General features: G+C 39.7%; 1 protein-coding gene across 3 annotated transcripts in view; it reads right to left on the reverse strand.

The window, feature by feature from the left end:
• Positions 1 to 6,301: 6,301 nt before the first annotated feature.
• UBE3D (ubiquitin protein ligase E3D) overlaps positions 6,302 to 20,122 on the reverse strand; it is a 186,432-nt gene continuing 172,611 nt past the window's right edge. Inside the window, exons 10-11 of one of the 3 annotated variants that reach the window (XM_054556710.2) lie at positions 6,932 to 6,998; positions 6,302 to 6,426 (exon numbers count right to left, since the gene is read on the reverse strand). In XM_054556710.2, coding sequence (XP_054412685.2) covers positions 6,317 to 6,426; positions 6,932 to 6,998 — 177 coding nt within the window. In that variant the 3' untranslated portion in view covers positions 6,302 to 6,316. 3 annotated transcript variants of the gene reach the window in all.

The following is a 20,122-nucleotide window of genomic DNA, read 5'->3' on the forward strand; positions in this document are numbered from 1 at the left end:
TAGTATTCATTAAGTTTGCAAATGGCATCACACTGGGAGAGAAATTACCACAAAGGAGAGAAAAAAAACCTTAAATACCACATGACCTTGATAATTTGGAGCAAAGGAGAGAAAATATAACAAACATTATCAAAGTGGAGTACTTACATTTAAAGAGAAAATCCAAATTACAAAATAAAAGGAAGGTCATTATACATGCAAATTTGTCCCTTATTTGTTCATCTATTCAGCAATTTATTACTGAGCACATATTACATGCCAGGCTCTGGGGATAGAGTGGTGAACAAAACAGACATTGTTTCTCACTCGGGGAACTCACAGAACAAGGGGGGACAGGGGCCTTAAGGAAATAAATAAAAAACTTCCAGTTGTGATAAGTGTTTTGAAGGGAAAAAGCAGAGTAATGTGAAAAAGAACAATTGATGTGTGAGAGAAGGAACTATTTAGAGTAGAGTGGTTAGGGAAACCTCTCTGAGATATGAGCTGGAAAGCAATGAGAAGCAATTTGCTTTCGAAAGAAGACTGTTCCAGACAGAGAGGACTGTCCAGGCAGAGTGAATATCCTGTGCTAAGTCCCTGGGCAGGAAAGGTCTTGGTGTTCTCCTGGAACTAAAAGGAGGCAGGTGTGGCTTCAACATAGTGGACAAGAGAGGTTGAAGAAAGATATGAGGTGGTAGAGAGATGAGAGCAAGGAGAGAGAGAGATGAGGCTGGAGAGAAGGCATCCAGGGTAAATATGGCTCACGAGCATAGTAACATTTTCAAGCAGGAGTTGGCAAACATTTTCTGCAAAGGTCCTGTATTAGTCAGGGTTCTCTAGAGGGACAGAACCTAATAGTACATATATAATATATAAAGGGAAGTTTATTAAGTATTAAAGTACGCAGTCACAAGATCCCACAATAGGTTGTCTGCAAGCTTGAGGAGCAAGGAGAGCCAGTCCAAGTCTCAAAACTGAAGAACTTGGAGTCCGATGCTCGAGGGCAGGAAGCATCCAGCATGTGAGAAAGATGTAGGCTGGAAAGCTAGGCCAGTCTCCCTCTTCATGTTTTTCTTCCTGCTTTATATTTGCTGGCAGCTGATTAGAGCGTGCCCACCAGATTAAGGGTGGGTCTGCCTTCCCCAGCCCACTGATTCAAATGTTAATCTCCTTTGGCAACACCCTCACAGACACACCCAGGATCAATACTTTGTATCCTTCAGTCCCATCAAGTTGACACTCGGTGATCACAGGGCCAGCGTTTAAGCTTTGATGAGTCGTAAGTTCTCTGTCACAACTATTCAGTTCTGCAGCTGCAGCACAAAAGTAGATACAGACAATACTTAAATGAATACAGGTAGCTGCGTTCTAATAACACTCAAATATTTACCAAAACAGGCAGTGGGTGGACTTGGCCTACAGGCCAAATTCTTTTAGTTGCCAACCCCTGAAAGAATAAAATCGGGCACAATACTATCCTAGGAAACAAGTAGGAGCAGGACACTCACCTTCCAGATGAGTCAGCATTAGTCAGATCATCACTGAATGAATGTCTTCCTTGCGCTCCACACTTAAATGGCATATGATAAAACTCGCATAGCTTCTAAAATAGTGATGATTAAAGGTTTGGAAAACTGGCCAAGTAAAAAGTTTAAATGAGCTGATGTATTCAACTTAAGCAACAAAGAAGAGGTAATAAAATAGTTTTCACATGTTTTAAGTGTTATTTTGCTAAAGATTGTCCAACTGTTTATATGTTCACTGAGTGGAAAGACATGAGAATTGAAGGGAAGAAAAAAGCGAGACATGAGAAGGAAATGGAACTGGAAGAATATAATGATCTGACAAGGTAAACACCTGTAAACAATGTGCCCTATTGGCTCTCCTCACTGCCTCCATGGCAGAATTTTCTGTCCAGGAGTAAAAGATGGTTTTAATCAATGTGGTTTAATATACCTCATTTTAAAGGAACACCATAGTGTATAATTTTATCAAGCAAATAGTTGCCCATAATTAGTCATCTTTAAAACATCACATTTTCCTTTTTTTTTTCCAAAAAAAAAAAAAGCCATATTATATTGATCAGTTACTATAAGCCAAGTGTGCTGGGCATTTGACATGCATCATCTTGTTTACTCTTCACAATACTCCTAGGAAGTCAATACTATCCCCATCCTCATTTTACTAAAAATGAAGTCAATACTATTCTTATCTTCATTTCACAGAAAACTTAGACTAATATTACTAAATAATTTGTCCAATGGCAACTAGCTAATAAATGGTAGACCCAATTAATTTTATTTTTTAAGTAAGTCATAGTAAATGAGGAACAGCTGTATTTACACTTCTTTTTAAAATAGCACTGAGTAATATTTATCATAAGATCTCTACTTTTTAAATCAAGAAGGCCAAAAATTAGAATGCACTTTTGACTAAAGTCAACCTAGCTTATCCACAGCTCTATAAAAAATAATTTCTACTTATTGTCTACATGTGTTATGTGAAGAGGCTGAAATCTTTGAAAACTCTATAGATTCATTTTTCCAAGCTCTCTTAGGGTCTTTTGTAGTATTTAGGGTTTTACATGTCTTTAAAAAGAGGAAGCATGGTTATTTTCTCATTTCTTTGATAGTTCTGATATCTAAAGTATTTGCAGGTCTGTTTTTGCTGTCTTTTATTCTGTTGGTTCCTACTCTTGGATTGTTATAAGCTGCTCATTTTCCTTCAGAAAATTTATTGTGAGACTTCTTTGAGGCCTAGGATAAAGGCATATTCCTCCAGAGAGGACTGGAATTTACTTCTGCCAAATGCTAGGAGGCACTACCGCTTCAAGGCCAATTTAAACAACATTTACAACCTGTGGTTTTATTGGACTGCAAATCTGGGAGGCTGGGTTGCAAATCTGTGTCAAGATTAGCTTGTGGTAATATCTCAGGGATAGCTTTCCCTCTTTCTGTCACTGCTTGGTGCCAAGGTAAATATCCTTGCACTCTCTTGGAGGAGGGTATGAGGTGAATTTTCTTCCAACTTATCCTTATAGTTTGAGGTCCTAGTATTATGAGCAGATGGGTCTTCTATTAACCAAGAGCCATCTGCCCTTTGCTCTTGGCTCCTGGGAGAGGATCTCTAAGCCCTTGGAATGTACTGCCCAATATGAATGCCATTGTGTACCTGAGAGCCTGGTCCACACCAATAGCCTAATGATGTGATTTCGAGTTGAGGCTGTGAGTCACATGGTATCAGGTCGAGCTCTAGAGGGGCTGTAGACTAAAGGTCAGTTTTAAGGCAGGAAGCCAGGTCTAAGTAACTGAGCCCCAGTAAAAACTGGAAGCCATGGCTCAGTTGAGCATCCCTGGTTGACAATACTCTGTGCACATTTTCTCACATCCTTGCTGGGAGAAGTTGGCACTGTCCATGACTCGGCTGGGAGGGGGCAATGGAAGCTCCGTATGTGGATTCTGCTCCATGTGTCTCTGGCCTTGGCAGATTTTAATCTGTATCCTCCTGCTATAATAAATCACAGCTGTGAGTATAAAAGCTTTCAGTGAGTTATGTGAATCCTTCTAGCAAGGTTTCAAGTTTGTGGCTATCTTGGGGACCCCAAACTTGTAACTGGTGTCAGAAGTGAGGGTGGTCTTGGGGACTCCCCTACCTCTGCAGTTGTTTTCAGTAGAAAGTGGTTGCTTCAGTGGAAAGGTGGTCTGATTACTCAGCCAGCCACATAGAAATGGAAGAGTCTGTAGTAATTAGGAGATGCAACATTTTCCTGCCTTTAGCCTGTGTTCCATATCTGTTTCACCTAACTTGAGCAGTATGACTGAACTAATTTTAATTGAAATGTCAGAACAGGCTTTTATGAAATTCAGATGTAGTCAAATATTGACTAGATAGTTTCTCAATAAAACAAATGTTATCATATGTGTATGCATCTATATATAAATGTAACATATACATTTATGGCTATATGTGTGTGAATATACCCAACAAAATAGCACTGGATTGAGAGTCAACAGATGTGAATTACACATATAGTTCCAATCCTGCCACTTCCTAGCAATGTCAACTTTGGTGATTCACTTAAATTTTTTGAGTCTACCTCCTCATAAACCCAGTCACCTAGGTCAGGGTTCTCAGTGGGGATGATTTTGCCTACCAGGGGCCATGTTGGAAATTGATGGGGCTACTTTTGGTTGTCATAATATTTGAGTGCCATTGGCATTTGGGAGAAGCCAGGGATTCTAAATTTTCCACAATGCAAAACACAGCACTGCCTATCAAAGAATTGTTCCACATCCCTCACAAATATTGGATGTTTTGTCAGACATTCCTATAGGTGAGACAGCTTTTTATAATTATTTGAGCCCAGAATCTAACTTTGCTTTATGCAGAAAAATGAAGTATGTTTTTGCATGATTTTAATACACATGGAATTTTCCAGATTTACAACTACCATATAATGAGGGGAGATTTCACTTTGTTTGGATTGGCACTTTCCCTGGGATGTCGCTAGAGTGAGTCACTGAGACCACCCACGTGTGTGAGTCTGCACATGCAGCTGCACATGTGTGGTGTAGGCATAGACTGCTCCCCAGGTCTTCCAGTGTGGTCCTAAACTGAGCATTCCCATATTAAAGTGGAGAGTATTTATTATAAATTACTTTCATTTCTCCTCTGTATTGTAGGTGGTGCATTATGTGTGCCTGTAGGTTATAATATCTGTGGAATTAATTTCAAAAGAAATTAAACTTATTCCTCCCATCTAACTGAGTCTTTGTCCCCTTTGACTATCATCAGTTTGATTTTTTTTTAGATCAATACTACAATATGGTGAATATGGCTAATAATTGAGTACTGTATAGTTCTTTTTTCTTTTTTTTGAGATGGAGTTGCACTCCGACGCCTAGGCTAGAGTGCAGTGGTGTGATCTCGGCTCACTGCAACCTCTGCCTCCTAGGTTCAAGTGATTTTCCTGCCTCAGCTTCCCAAGTAGCTGGGATTACATGCATGTGCCACCATGCCTGGCTAATAAATTTTGTACTTTTAGTAGAGACAGGGTTTCATCATGTTGGCCAGCTGGCCTCAAATTCCTGACCTCAATTGATCTGTCCATCTCGGCCTCCCAAAGTGCAGGGATTGCAAGCGTGAGCCACCATGCCTGGCTAATTTTTGTATTTTTAGTAGAGAAGAGGATTCGCCATGTTGACCAGGCTGGTCTTGAACTCCTGACCTCATGTGATCTGCCCACCTCGGCTTCCCAAAGTGCTAGGATTACAAGCATGAGCCACCACACATGGCCCAGTACTGTATATTTCAATATCACTAAAACAATAAATTTCAAATTTTCTTATCACAAAAAAAGTGAGCTGTTTGAGATGATAGATATATTATTTCACTTGATTTAATTATGGCACATTATATTTAAAAAATGACATCACTTTGTACCCTATAAATACATACAATTTGTCAATATATAATTTAAAAAATAATATCTATGGATTTTATTCTGTGTGGCATCCTAGTATCCTGTCAGATTTGCCCCATGCCGATTGCACACACACAAGAAAAGTAGAAAATGATTTAGGATCCCCTTTTTATGAAAAAATATCCACATTGTTAAGAATATGCCAAGGTACATAACTCTGTAAACTTTCTTCCTGCCTTCACTTCAGTTAATTAGCCTAGTTTGGGCTTTGCGCAGTAAAAAGCTCTGGATATGTTTCTAAGCCACCCTGTTCCACTTGGCTTCATAACTACCTACTCCTTCAAGATATGGTCTCTTATCAAGGATCATCTTCTGGTTCAGAGAAGAAAGGGGCCATTAAGGTCATTTTCAAAGGTAGCCTCTACTCAGGACCAAGTGATTGTGTCTTCATTTCAGCAAAATGCATTTCAGTAGACTTACTACTAAGTAGTGACATCACACTAATATGAATAAGACCGGGTCATTCATCATAAAAGTCTTGTAGTGTAACTGGGGAGAAAGTCTTCAACCCAAAAGGCTATGACATAATGCAGGGAATGTGAGGTATAAGCAAATGCTATGGGGGACCTGGGGGAGTAACTCATTCGACCTGAAAGAATGAGGAAAGGTTTTAAGAAGTGGGATGGGTTTGGGCAGAGGTGTTTCAGGCAGGGGCACTTCATTAACAAGGTGTGAAGAGGAGAATAGAAAGCATGAAGGAGGCCTCAGGGGAGTCTGGCTAGCATGCTCAGAAAGTTAACATCAGTGAGGAATTGTGGGCAAAAAGGCCAGAAAGATAGGTTAGGACCTGTCTTAGTCAGCTCAGGCTGCTATAATAAAGCACCAGGGACTCGGTGGCTTACAAACAATAGAAATTTATTTCTCACAGTTCGGGAGCCTGGAAGTCCAAGAGCAGGGCGCCATCATCGTTGGGCTCTGATGCAGGCTCTTTCCTGGTTTGCAGATTACTGACTTCTTGTTATGCCCTTACGTGAGGGAAAGAAGACAAGAGGGCTCACTGGAGTTTCTTTTATAAGGTCTCTCATCTCATTCATAAGGGCTCTTCTGTCATGACTTACTTGCCTTCCAAAAGGCCCCACCTCCTAATACCATCTCATTGAGGGTTCAGATTTCAATACATGAATTTTAAGGGGACAGAAACATTCAGTCAATTGCAGGATTCAGTTGTGGAGGACCTTGAAAGCCAGGCTGAGAGGCCTGGAGAGAATCCTGCATGTAAGAGGGAGCTATGAAGTTTGGAGGAGAGTGACATGATCAGAGTCCTGGTTTTGGAAAATTTTCTAGACAGCAACTGCAGGATGCATTGGGGCTAGGAGGATGTAGGGAGAAAGGGACTTTGGTAAGTTGGTAGTTGTGACAATGCCACCAGGTAGGAATATGAGGGTGGGAAGCAGAGAAGAAGCAGTCATACTAGAATAAGAGGGCAGAGAGAGACTCACAGAGGAGGAGGATTATGAGGAGGGGCTGTACCTTGATTCCAAGGGTTCTGACCTGGGTGCCTGAGCATCTGGCGATGATGCCGTAACCTGGATACCACCTTCAAGGGGAGGAAGAGATAATGAGCTTGGTTTTTAGATCAGTTGGATTTGAAGGGCAGATACTATGTTCATATGGAGATGTCCAGCACACTATTAGAAAAAGAGGCTGAGTGCTCTACAGTTTCCAAAGTATCTATCACTTCTCTACTGCTTTTTCCTCCTCTGAAAAAAGGCCCTCTTCTCTTTCTCTGTCCCAGCTGAAGGCTATAGATAGCACTGTGGTTAACAGTTCCTGCGGAACTCAGCCATCCTAGAATCACATACTATTTCTGCCTCTCTCTAGCTGTATGACCTTAGGTGAGTTATTGAATTTCTCTAAGCCTCATCAGTTTCCTCACATATAAATTGGTGATAACTAAAGTATCTTCTGTATAATGTTCCCACAAATAAATTAATTTAGCCAGCTAATACCTGGCATATTGGAAATGCCTAAAAATATCAGCTGTTAGTAAGCCAAATTATTTGCCATTCCACGAACACACCCAGAACTTTCCTTCCTCCCGTCATTTGTCCCTGCTGCTGCTCTCCACTTACAATGCTCTCCAAAGGAACCGACTCCCAGCTGTTCATCTTACTCTCTACACAAGATCCTGAAATCCTACTTACTCTTGACTCTAGGAGCCAGGGTTTGAATTTGGAATTATCCATGAGATTGGAAAAGCTTGCACCCTCACTGTGATGATTAAAAAAGGCTTGGCTGGCTTAGAAGGGGAAATCCAGAGTTTATCCTATTACAGCAAATACTGTCATGCTGTAGGGCTTTCCTAAAACCTTTTAACAGAGGGATCATATAGCAAAGCACCTCACCAAAATAAAGCCTTTATCAGAATATAAAAAAGGAGAAAAGAAAATTTGGGAAACCCCAAACAAATGTGATAATGTCTAATGTTTGCTACTGTTTTTTTGTGGACAATTGAATACTTGGCACCTCTATTTTGGATTCCTCTTTGGCAGCACTTTCCCAGGCTAAAAATGCTACCAGCCAGTTCTTCCCGGCTACCTTCCACCTATGCTTTGTTTTGGCAAGTGTAACTTGCCTGAGAGCTGCAGAAATGCTACTCTGTACAGAGCTGATGCCAGACTGGAAAAGACATTGTTCTCTGTAAAATTAAGATAAGAGATTTTGAAGCAGAAGGGCCAATCTGCTTCAAACTATAACTTTAACAATGTTTTTAAGTTATCTGAAACAGTAGCTCAATGTCATTCTCTGGGTTTCTACTTATTACAGTATCTTTCTTCTGTTTTAGAACAGTTCCTATAGCAATATAATGAAAATAACCTTTTTTTTTCAGCCACAAAGAGAGAACTATAAATTATTCCTCACCCTAGTTTCCTTTCAGCACATACAAAAGCCAGTGCTTGCTCTGCCCCAATAAATCAAAGCTTTAAAAAGGGCAAGGCAGCTAATCAGAGAACGCAGCTTCTACTAACTAGACAATACATTTCTGTGTCTGTCATCTTTGGAATTAATAAGAGATAAAGGGCCACTTTACACAAAGTTTCCAAACCAGGTCAAGAAACAGTCAGGACGTAGAATGGACTTGTAAACCTGGTCATTATATTCATCTAAGACCATATAATCTAACAAGAAGTGAAGGTTCATCTGCATTTTACACATGAGCAAATGTCTTCCATACATTTCCAACAGGACAAAAGACTTAATCGTTTTATTTTTGAAAAGTATATTTTCAAAAAAGAAATGAATGTTTTTAGTCTGGGAGGAATAAGGAAAATGTCTCTTAGAGGAAGTGATATTGGAAATAAACCTTAAAGGATATAGAACTTTTAACAGCCAGAGAGATTCATAAACATTTTGTAAGAATGGATTAACTCAAATCAATCATACCCTATTGACCCAACTTTTCTACTTTTCCAATATGAATGTCCCCAGTAGAGTAATTAATGAAGCCAACATTTACTGAATTCCTTCTCTGCATTAGGCATCGTGCTAAGCACAAGATTAAGAAGATGAATAAAATACTGGACCTGCCCTCAAAGAGCACCCACCCTTTAAAAAGTTCACCTGTTCCTTAATTTTATTACATAAAATAAAACACAAGAATCATTATAAATTGATTCCCAAGTTTAGTTGGAAGCCCCACCTGAAAGTTTTGTTCCACAGCAATTTTCTCAGTAAAATAAAATTGAATGACCTAAGATACAGAGAAGACAGCTTTCCCAGGATAGAAAGGAGTTGCAAAAATCAACTCAATCTAACATACTTTCACCAAAGCCATAGTCACAAACTTAAAGTTGGTAATGCTACATAACTGCTTTAAAACTAAAAGAGAACAAGAATGGTCAAAGCTTGTGTTATAGCACTTCTATAAAGGTAAAATAGGCAAAAAAATGTAATTAAATTTTAGTCCCAGGTTGAACCCACACAGTGCTAACACCTGAGATTTCTGCCCTGAATCTATTTACATGCAGGACCAAGAGAACTTCTGGGAGAACCTCATTTTGGAAGAAGAGATAATTCTGCACTTGGGTTTGGTTCAAAAATGGTGTTTTAGTATTTGAGTATATGGTACTCAAAATTTGTTTTCAAGTCTAGCCCCTGGGCTGGGATGATAATTTCAAATTTTAAAACATTAAAAAGAGCAGCTTTCAATAAGAAACTATAATTATAGACATTGGGGTGCAGGGAAACACCCATTTTGGGATCTGTGTCACAAAGGGCAACACATGGTGGAGAGGATCAACCTTCTCCTTCCATCTATACCCTAGACAGTGAAACTTTGGCTTATTGAAGTTTCCAAGACTGTTTCACTCTTTTGCTCCATTGGAGACTTCCAGGTAGTAGAGGCACCTACACCTCATATGGGGCAGTAGTGAACATCATCAGCACCAAATGATGCTGGAGAAAAAAAGGAATAAAGTGACAGATGCCATGAGGTAAATGATGCATACGGGCACCCCAGAAGGCACCCTAGACATAATTAGAGAGTATTTTGCAGGTAGCGGCAGGACTTTCAATAGTGAGGATAAGAATCAGATAAATAGGGTTTATTCCTGCTCATTTCACCTCATTGTCTACTCCCCTATGTTCGGCTCCATACACACAGGTTACTGAAATATTAGATCCTAATTCATTTCAAGAATGTGTTGAATTATTCTTTAAATAGAAATAAAAGTGCTCACTTATCTGAAATTTAGTAACATAGTCAACAACTTCTTTCCCATCATGGTATTTCAGGTGGAACACTGAGATTTTACACTGGGGTGATCCCATAGCATAATTCTGAGAAGGAAAATGCATGGGGAAATATGAATAGAAGGGAGGAGGACTGGTTCACCAGGGAAGATGCTTTGCCTTGTTCTCCTGAGAACCAGTGACACTGAACAAAAAGATTCCTGGTACTTTTGGAAATTATATAAAAAGTATATTGAACTTTAGTCCAGAGGGCATCCCTGTCGGACGCCTGGTCAGAAACTTCTGTGCTGGATTCCTTTCCTCACTTAAAGATTTTTGCAAAAGCTTTTCTGCTTGCAAGAGAAGATTCTGAAAAAGATCTCATTTAAAAATATCTGTATGAAAATGCTTAGAATGGGTTGTCACGTCCCTTGTTAGAGCAAAGCTGACTGGAGATGGAAAACTATGTATTCCGTTGTATCTTTAATGGCCTTCACAAATAATTAAAAGTAGAATAGAAAAAAAAAAGCACTGACAAAGCTATTTGGTCAAGACATTTTTTGACAGTTTTTTGGAATTGGGAAATCTCTCCTTGTTTTGCAACAAAAGGTCTTTTCTTCTTCTCCTCAACCTACCTTGTGTTCTGCAACCAGATTGGTTTTTCTAGTGCATCACTTATATGTTATTCTCCTGCTTAAAACTTCAGAAAATCAATTCCATAGGGGATGACAAGGAGGGGTGGCAGAGCAGCAAATTCATAGAGTAATCACTGTATCTAAAATGTATTGCAAACTGTGTGCCAGGTGCTGTTCTAAACATTATGCATGCATTAACCCATTTAATGCTCGAATAACCCCTATGAGACAAATGCTATTTTTTTTTACCCCATTTTAAAGATGAGCTTAAATAACTTGCTCAAGATTGCACAGGTGGCATTTCAACCCAGGCAGGCAGATTCTAGAACCCTCTCACTCTTAACTACCGCATCTACATTTTAGAGCTCAAAAAGCCCTCAAGGGTACAAAAAATATATATTTTCTGTTCATGTTGTGCTTGAGCACTGAGAAGTCAGAAGGAAGGGGAATGTTCTGCAGGTTCATGATGGCATTCAAAGCTTTCCACGATCTAACAAGAACTCTTTCCTATCTTATTCACAGTCCATTCTCAATTCCTCCAATCCAGCCAAATGTTCTTACTATTTGAAAGTTTCATTCTTCCAGGGTGTCTCATTCTTCCCATCTTTCGAAATCTTAATAATCACTTAAGGCCCACATAAAATCTTGCCTCTTCCAGACAAGGATACCTTCTCTGTCCATTGGGATGGCCCTCTTTGTACTCCACAACTGCTGGGGTCCACACCAGCAGTTTGATATCATCACTCACTGCTTTGCCAGTTTCTCTTGTGTGTTTTTTCTCACCTCCATTCTTAATTTTACTTTCATACAAAGCAATCTCTAATGACAGTACTCATTTCCGGAACACTTTATGTCTGGGTAAGGAATACAACCACTGTGGCAAAACCACACGTGGTAGCCTTAGCTTACGTAAGGCAGCAGTCCTCAACCTTTTTGGCACCAGAGATTGGTTTTGTGGAAGACAATTTTTCCATGGACCTGTGGTGGAAGGGGGATGAAACTGTTCCACCTCAGATCACCAGCCATTGGTTAGGTTCTCATAAGGAGCACGCAACCTAGATCCCTCTCATATGCAGTTCAGAACAAGGTTCACCTCCTATGGGAATCTAATGCCACCTGATCTGACAGGAGGCAAAGCTCAGGCAGTAATGCTTCCTCACCCTCCACTCACCTTCTGCTGTGTAGCCCAGTTCCTAATAGGACACAGGCTGGTACCGGTCCATAGCCCAGGGGACCCCTGATGCAGAGAACATCCTTGGCTTGATGGAATAAAGGGAAAAAAAGTAAACACAAGCATTGAAACTTACTCTTCTAAAATTGCCAGGAGCAACTGTCACGGGATTGGAAAGATACATAGGAAATGTGTTTTCTTTATCAAGTTCTGTTTGTTTCCTGTAGTGATTTTTAACACACACATTTCTAACTTACTGGTGATTTCATTCGAAATTTAAAAAAATTTCAACTTAATTTTCTCATGATATCAACAATAAATATCTCTTGCCTGTGCTAGACAAAGTGTCTATGCTTGGCCACTATTTTGTTTCTTCTTGACATCATCACTTTTCAGATGGTATTGAATTGAAATGTGGAATTTTATTTCAATTCTTTTGTTACATTATGCACCTTATTTCAAGAATTTTTTAACATTGGCACTAAACAGAGTATGTATAATCAAATGAACAATTCAGAGAATTTATAGTGCCCTATATTGAGTTTATTATTCAAAATACCGGTATTTGGGTCTAGTGTGGTGGCTCATGCCTGTATCTCAGCACTTTGGGAGGGTAAGGCGGGTGGACCACTTGAGGCCAGAAGTTCAAGACCAGCCTGGCCAACATGGTGAAACCCTGTCTCTACTAAAAATACCAAAAAAAAAAAAAAAAAAAAAAAAAAGCTGGGTGTGGTGGCAGGTGCCTGTAGTCTACTTGGGAGGCTGAGGCAGGAGAATCACTTAAACCCAGGAGGCAGAGGCTACAGTGAGCTGAGATTGTGCTACTGCTACTGCACTCCAGACTGGGCCACAAAGCGAGACTCTGTCTCAAAAAAAAAAAAAAAAAGGGAGAGAGAGAAAAAACAAACAAACCCTGTATTTGGAGGAGACAGTAACAGTATTTATTTATTTTTTTTTCCAGAAAGAATAGTGGGCTGGGCGCGGTGGCTCACACCTATAATCCCAGCACTTTGGGAGGCCGAGGCAGGCAGATCACTTGAGGTCAGGCGCTCAAGACTAGTCTGGCCAACATGGTGAAATCCCATTGCTACTAAAAATACAAAAATTAGCCGGGCGTGGTGGTGCACGCCTATAATCCCAGCTACTCGGGAGGCTGAGGCAAAAGAATCGCTTGAACCCAGGAGATGGAGGTTGCGGTGAGCCAAGATGGCGCCACTGCACTCCATCCTGGGCAACAGAGAGACACTCCATCCCAAAAAGAAGAAAAGAAAGAAAAGAAAAGAATATTGGATGGTATACTTTCTGAGTCCAATATGTACTACTATGGAACTTGAAACTAATGATGACTAATTTTGATACTTATATCACCATCCTATGAAGAGAAAGTTTCAAGTGAAGGGGTCACACAGTGATCAACCCCAGAGTGTGGGTTCAGGAAAGGGAGCACAGGAGTGATCAAAGCTGGCATTTCTGGCTCTTCTTCCTAGAAATGCTATTGCCTAGGAAGAGGGGAAGAGGGTATGGGAAATGTAAGGGAAGGTACAGGTCTGAGAGACCCTTTTCACCAAAGACTGTTTCCTTTCACTGGTTTCCAGTGAAAAAAGAGAGAAGATTCCATTTTTTTTGTGGGCACTTATAAAGCGCTTTCTATTTACAATTTCTTTCCCAGACCCTTTTCACCAAAGACTGTTTCCTTTCACTGGTTTCCAGTGAAAAAAGAGAGAAGATTCCATTTTTTTTGTGGGCACTTATAAAGCGCTTTCTATTTACAATTTCTTTCCCAGACTCTTTTCACCAAAGACTGTTTCCTTTCACTGGTTTCCAGTGAAAAAAGAGAGAAGATTCCATTTTTTTTGTGGGCACTTATAAAGCGCTTTCTATTTACAATTTCTTTCCCAGTTTCAATATGCAGAAAGCCTGCCATGTTCTTTTTAGGCTGGGAAGGGTACTGGGCAGAGGGTGACAATTCCTGTTTTCCTTGAGTTTAGGAAGAGTTCAGCCAGAACCTCCATAGAGGCAATCTACTGCTGCTACTGCTTGAAATTAAGTTAACCACTTATGGTGTTCATGATTTAGGTTTTTTTTTTTTTTTTTTTAAGCAGATTTACTGAAATTTGCAGCCAAAACACAAATAGAGTGCATACAAATTATGACAATAAAAATCATTTTCATCTTTTTTCTAAAATAAGTAATAAAATAGAAAATAGTTTTAATCTATGAAATGTTAAAAAGGGATCAAATAAAAATATTGAAATATTTATAGAAAGAAACTAATCAGGCTGTGTATAATAGGGGAGAAAGGTGAATAAAGAAAATGTCTTCATCTGGCCAGCAGTTGTCATTCTGACCAGAAAGGCTGCCAAAGGTCCCAGGAAGGCTACTAAAAGACACGACTAGGACACAAATCCTGCACTCTGCTTATTGTACCTTGTAACCAAAGGATCCTAGAATAAGGGTGGCCTTGAAAATGGGTTTCATAGTTTATATGTAATGGGATTGAGAACAAATTGATTTAGTTTATTCCAGAATGGAAATAGGGACATATTTTTAAAATAATGGTAGTACAGTTTAGATGTTTTTTAAAATGTTGTTTTGAACAATTATGTGTTTGTCATTCTTCTTAAAACTGGAGGATTTACCTCTTATGACTGACTTCCATTAACTCCCTCTCACTTTTTCTCCCAGATTAAGTTTTGATGATGAGCTCTGATTCAGTAGATGAAATCTCAAATATATCTTACAATGTAAAATGTATCATAAAAGGTAAAACGTATCTTAAAATGTAAAAGCATCGTAAAATGTAAACCAAGAGAAATGGTTACATCAAATCATATTGAGTGGTCTTGCATATTTAAGAATGTGTAGAACTCTTAAATAAGCATCTAGTGTGACACACTCCTCTGATGGGTAACATTAATGGTGATTCTTCTCTAACTATAGACTAAGACGTACCAATCATTCCTACATTCCTGAATAACAACGAAATGTGGATCTCAATTAATATTTGTTATACATTAGGCGCAAAAACAAACGTACAGGAACAGCAACTAGGCTGGCTTTATCATGCAAAAGGAAAACTATTTAACACTGTCAGCACTTTTTACAACAGTGGCTACTGAGCAGACTTAATTACCAAAAGGCCTGCACAAGGCCAGTTACATCAGCATATCTGGGTCTAATCGGATTCTTTTTTCTGGTATCTATGGAATCAAACACGCTTTGCTAATATCGGTGGATCCTTGTTTAGTCAAGCTACTTTTGGCAAAATGATGCAAGGCTGCAGTTTGTATGTGATCCGTTGGCCTTTAACAATGCAGCGCTTGATGGAATTGAATTATTTTAACCATATATAGTACCATACAGTATACATACACTTTAAGCTCAATTGAGCCATCCCTGTCTGAAATAGCACCTAATCTTTCTTAACCCATCTTTGTCTTATTGTGCTTTGCAGAAATTATATATAATAATTTTGTGATAAAACATAGTACTTGTTTTTGTCTGCTTCCTCCATGAGAATGTAAGCTCAATGAGGGCAAGGACTTTGTCTTATTATCTCTATCCGCAGTACCTGTAACTATGCTTGAAATGTAGTAGATGTTCTAAAAGTCCTCACTGAATGAACAAACCTATATAGGTCTGCCAAAATGAGTGGCCGACAGAAGTTTTCAACAGGTAATTTTACTGTAACTTTATACTAGATAAAAACAAGTTCACAGAACCACTTGTTTACAGCAGATTTTAGAGACACAAAAAAGGGACTAGAAATTTGGTGTTTTACTAAGAGGTCCTTGGTAACCAATGCATGTCTGCATTCTGTGGTATCCTTATCTAAGAATGCTACTGAATAGATTGTGGAATTATACTCACCAGACAGAGGAGGCTAATGTGGAACAACTTCCAAGGGTCAACATTAATATTGTACAGCCTGCTTCAATTCTGTCTAGCCCTCCCAGGATGGTTTAAAATGAAATTTAAATGTCTTTAATGCTACCCCTGTGTCTTTGTTTCTGTGCATGTGTCTCATACACACCAATTCACTCACCCACAGCAACAAAAAGAAAGAGCCATTTCCCTTTTCCCTTCATGCCCTATAGCCCCAAAGTAGACTCTCACAGGTACAGACATGTTACCCCTCAGACCTACCCAGTGACTAGATGTAAATAACTCACTTTGAGCACGGGCTCAGCTGTGCTGGCCCTCCCTTCCCAACTGTGGAAGATCCAATGGAGACCTGTTGAGCTTGGGAACTTCACCATGACAAGATTTACGTGATTCATGACAGATGCAATTTAAAGCAAAGTAACTATAGTGTCGCCAGAAACCTGCCCTTTGTGGGCATGTGTGTGTTGCATGACCTCCTCTTACATCTGTCCCTCAGAGCTTCTCATGGTCACGGTCATTCCACTTCCACTCCCCACACTGTGCCATCAGAAAGAAGGCTGGCTTGGTTACTCCTAAGGCCCAAGGAAGAGGTGAGATGAGGGTGTCTCACTACATTTGACTCAACTTGATTTTATTAGGGAGGCAAGGTTAGTAAATTAGAATATTCTTCTAGTTGGGTTTTTTGAGCAGTACAGAGTTATCTGTGCAATCACAGGCACCTTTACGATCTAAATCATAAACATACATTAGTATGGTAGTATGGCCATTGCTTTTTTCCAGAGGGAGAAAAACTATCTCAGAAGAAAATTCTTTTTTATGCACAGGCCGAACTCTGCTTCATCTAATTTATTCCAATTTCCAACATTAGACCAATACAAACTGAACTCTAAGAAACAGTCACACATAAAGGTATTCACCACTAATGTATTCATTTGTGAAAAAAAAAATAGTATACTAACCTTAGGCTACATGCCAGAAAAAGATTCAGATTTTGTAATAATCTGTCATGGGCAATACACAGCTCTATAGACAGTCACCAAATCTTGTTTCTCAGGCCATATCTTCTATAGCAGTGGTTCTCAGCTGGAGTTAATTTTGTCAATCACAACAATATCTACAGACATTTTTGGTCAACACAACTGCAGTGGAGGAGGGGGCTGTGCTAATGGAATCTAGTGGGTAGAGGTCAGGGATGTTGCTAAACATCCTTTAATGAAGAGAGCAGTCTCCCACAAAAAGAATTATCCAGACCAAGATATAAACAGTATTGAAGCTGAGGAACCCTGCTGTATACTGACAGATAGGAATCTAAAGCATGGAAAGTCAGCATGACGTTTGGGAGTCTAGTAGCTTAAGTGAAGCCAAACTAATTTTCTTCTGTGGCTGCGAGTCTTGGATATATCACTAAGAACTTCAACGTTTCAAACTGTGCTTAATAAAATGACTCTGCAGGATCAACAGTTGGGTATTATTCCTATGTCAGTCTACAAATTACAGAATTAGGAGCGCCATACCACTGCTCTGCTAGTAAGACAAATGTTTTGGTTGCACTACCAGGAAGAAGAAATCATGAAAAGTTCACCCAATCATAAAATGCCAAGTGACACCTGTGTTAAGAATGTTAGAGGCTGGGAGTGGTGGCTCACGCCTGTAATCCCAGCACTTTAGAAGGCTGAGGTGGGTAGATCACCTGAGATCAGGAATTCGAGACCAGCCTGGCCAATATGGCAAAACCCTGTCTCTACTAAAAATACAAAAAATTAACCAGGCATGATGGCGGGTGACTGTAATCCCAGCTATTCAGGGGCCTGCGGCAGGCAAATTGCTTGAACCCCAGAGGCAGAGCCTGCAGTGAGCCGAGATCTCCAGCTGGGCAACAAGAGGCTAAATTCCATCTCAAAAAAAAAAAGTGTTAGAAAATTTGTGGATAGAAAACTCAGGGTTTTTGAGGCAAGATATATCAGGTGGTCTGGAGATTAATGCCAACTGAGCAGCAAGGATATTTGCAAATCCACAGACTGTCCTCCTGATCCTGGAGCAGGAAAGGAGGATGTCAGAGAGAGATGGATCAGATCTTGGGCAGAGGAGATGGACATGCCTGGCTCCAGTCCCAGCTTTGATCCTAGCTGTGTGATTCTAGGCAAGTCTCAAACGTTCCCTGTGAAATTAGGAGCTAGCCTGTACTCTGTGGGATTCCCTGTAGCTCTATCCTTCTCACTGAAAGGTTTCCTCACCGCTTGTGCTGGTACACAAAAAATAGAACAACTCTGTTACAGGATGCTAGTGAGGTATATTTATTAATTTGCAATAATGTATGGTAAAGGAAATAACAAAAGAAACATGCAGATTTGCATAAATGGGAAATCCTTTAATTTGATAATCATTCATTCAACAAACATCTATTGAGCATCTCCTCTGAATAAAGTATAAAATGTTTTCTATGTTTCTTTTTTAAAATTTGTTTTAAATGATCCTGAGAAACTCTTTAAAAGTTTATTTCCTAGGATTTATAGCAGTTAACATTCAGTTCCACCAATAAAATTCCTCACTGGATTCCACACAGGACAGATGGGTCTCCATTAGGTAATAACGTTCCAGGTGGTGCTGACACCACACATATGTGAATATTCCTCTCTGTGGGAAATAGAGATGTAACTTCTATACTTGCCTCAACATGCTACTATGACTTTCTTCACAGTCCTGGGTTTTCAAAGATCTAAAGTTAACTCTTCTCTTAGAGAATATATGCAAACAAGTAAACTTAAAACTTCAATGCAATGCTCTTATCCCATAGCTCTGGTTCTTGTCTTTGTAATTGATGCCTCCTGAGCTGACTGCTGGCCTCGGTGTGCTCCTGCTTGAGAGCTGTCTGCCGGGGGAGGAGAATGCCCAGCTCTAATAGTTATATCTTCAAAAAGGCCACCTGGAGAAGGAAGAAAAACCCACAATGCTTTACTTCTATAATATGACAAAATGGCTGCATGTACATCAAATCAGAATCAGGTAAGTCTGGTCAATAAGATTATATGCTTGTTTAAACAGAAAAATGACTCTTAGTGGATCTAGACATTGTATTTTACAGCAGGAGCCAATTAGTCTTTTTTTAATGAACCATACAGTAATTAAGATGATTCACATGCATTTTAAAGGAGAAAAATAGAGTTTTAATTGAAACTAAAGTTATATTGCTACAAAGTAATCCAGTCCTCGTTCCCATTGATTCACAACTATTGTTTTGGACCTTCCATATTTAGAATTCTGAGTCTCATTCCTAGGCGATTCCGGGTCCTCATCCCTATAGGTAATTATACCAGTCTCTCCTAGGTTATTGTGATACTTTCACTTATATTGGTTGGTCAGCAGCAATTCATCTTAAAACCTAGAGTTAAAAAAAATTAATTCACACAGTCTTATGTACAAAATATTTTCAGACTATGTAATGAGGCCTAGATCAAATGCATCTAATTTCCCAATAGTTTTGAAAACAGAAACAAACTTAACAAAGTTAATCATAAATGTTTAGAAAGGTTTAGTTCAGGGGTGACAATAAATTGGGAACTGTGCCAATATGAGGCAGAGAGTCAAGTATAGAGCAGAGATAGATCGTGAAGTATGGGAGGCTTGGGAAGCTCATATTAGGCGTGAGCAACAGAATAAAAACATTCTACTCTTGGGTAAGTATGGGACATCTGTCAATAGCATCAGGAAATTTTGTCCTTAAGTCCCCGAATGCAGTAAAAAGAGCTGTGTATTTAACTATCTCTGTTAAAAGAAAAGGGAAAGGGAGGGTCACACAGGGCAGAAAGCATCTGCTTTATGCTGAGTAATTCAGAAGGATGTTACCCTGCCCATGGTGCTGGTGAGAAAGGCACCTGCTGAGTTTCCATATCAACTTCCTGCTGAGTTTCTCTATCAAAGAACACCAAATTGGAAGGAGCAGCAAAGAGGAAAGGTTGATTCCTAAACAAAATGTAAACACGGACAATTGATGCAAACCTCAAGAGCTTACTGTGAAGCTCAAATGAGATCACTGTTAGTTCAAGCTGCACAATTTTGTAAGCCTTGCCCCCTGCCCCCGCACCCCACCCCCCCCACCATTTCACAGTCCCTGGTCAAAGTGAAACGTTCCATGGGGGTTTGGACCATGAGAAACATCCTGCCCAACCACCTGACTTTCTTATCATACCCTGCCAGACAAAGGCTCAACTGAAGGAACATCCCTATCACACCTTGCTGGACAAAGGCCCAAGGAATATCCTATGACATCCCACTGGAAAAAGGGCCAAACTGCCTGATCAT

Source organism: Pongo abelii, chromosome 5, assembly GCF_028885655.2.
Source record: "Pongo abelii isolate AG06213 chromosome 5, NHGRI_mPonAbe1-v2.0_pri, whole genome shotgun sequence".
In the NCBI taxonomy this organism is placed as follows: Eukaryota; Metazoa; Chordata; class Mammalia; order Primates; family Hominidae; genus Pongo; species Pongo abelii.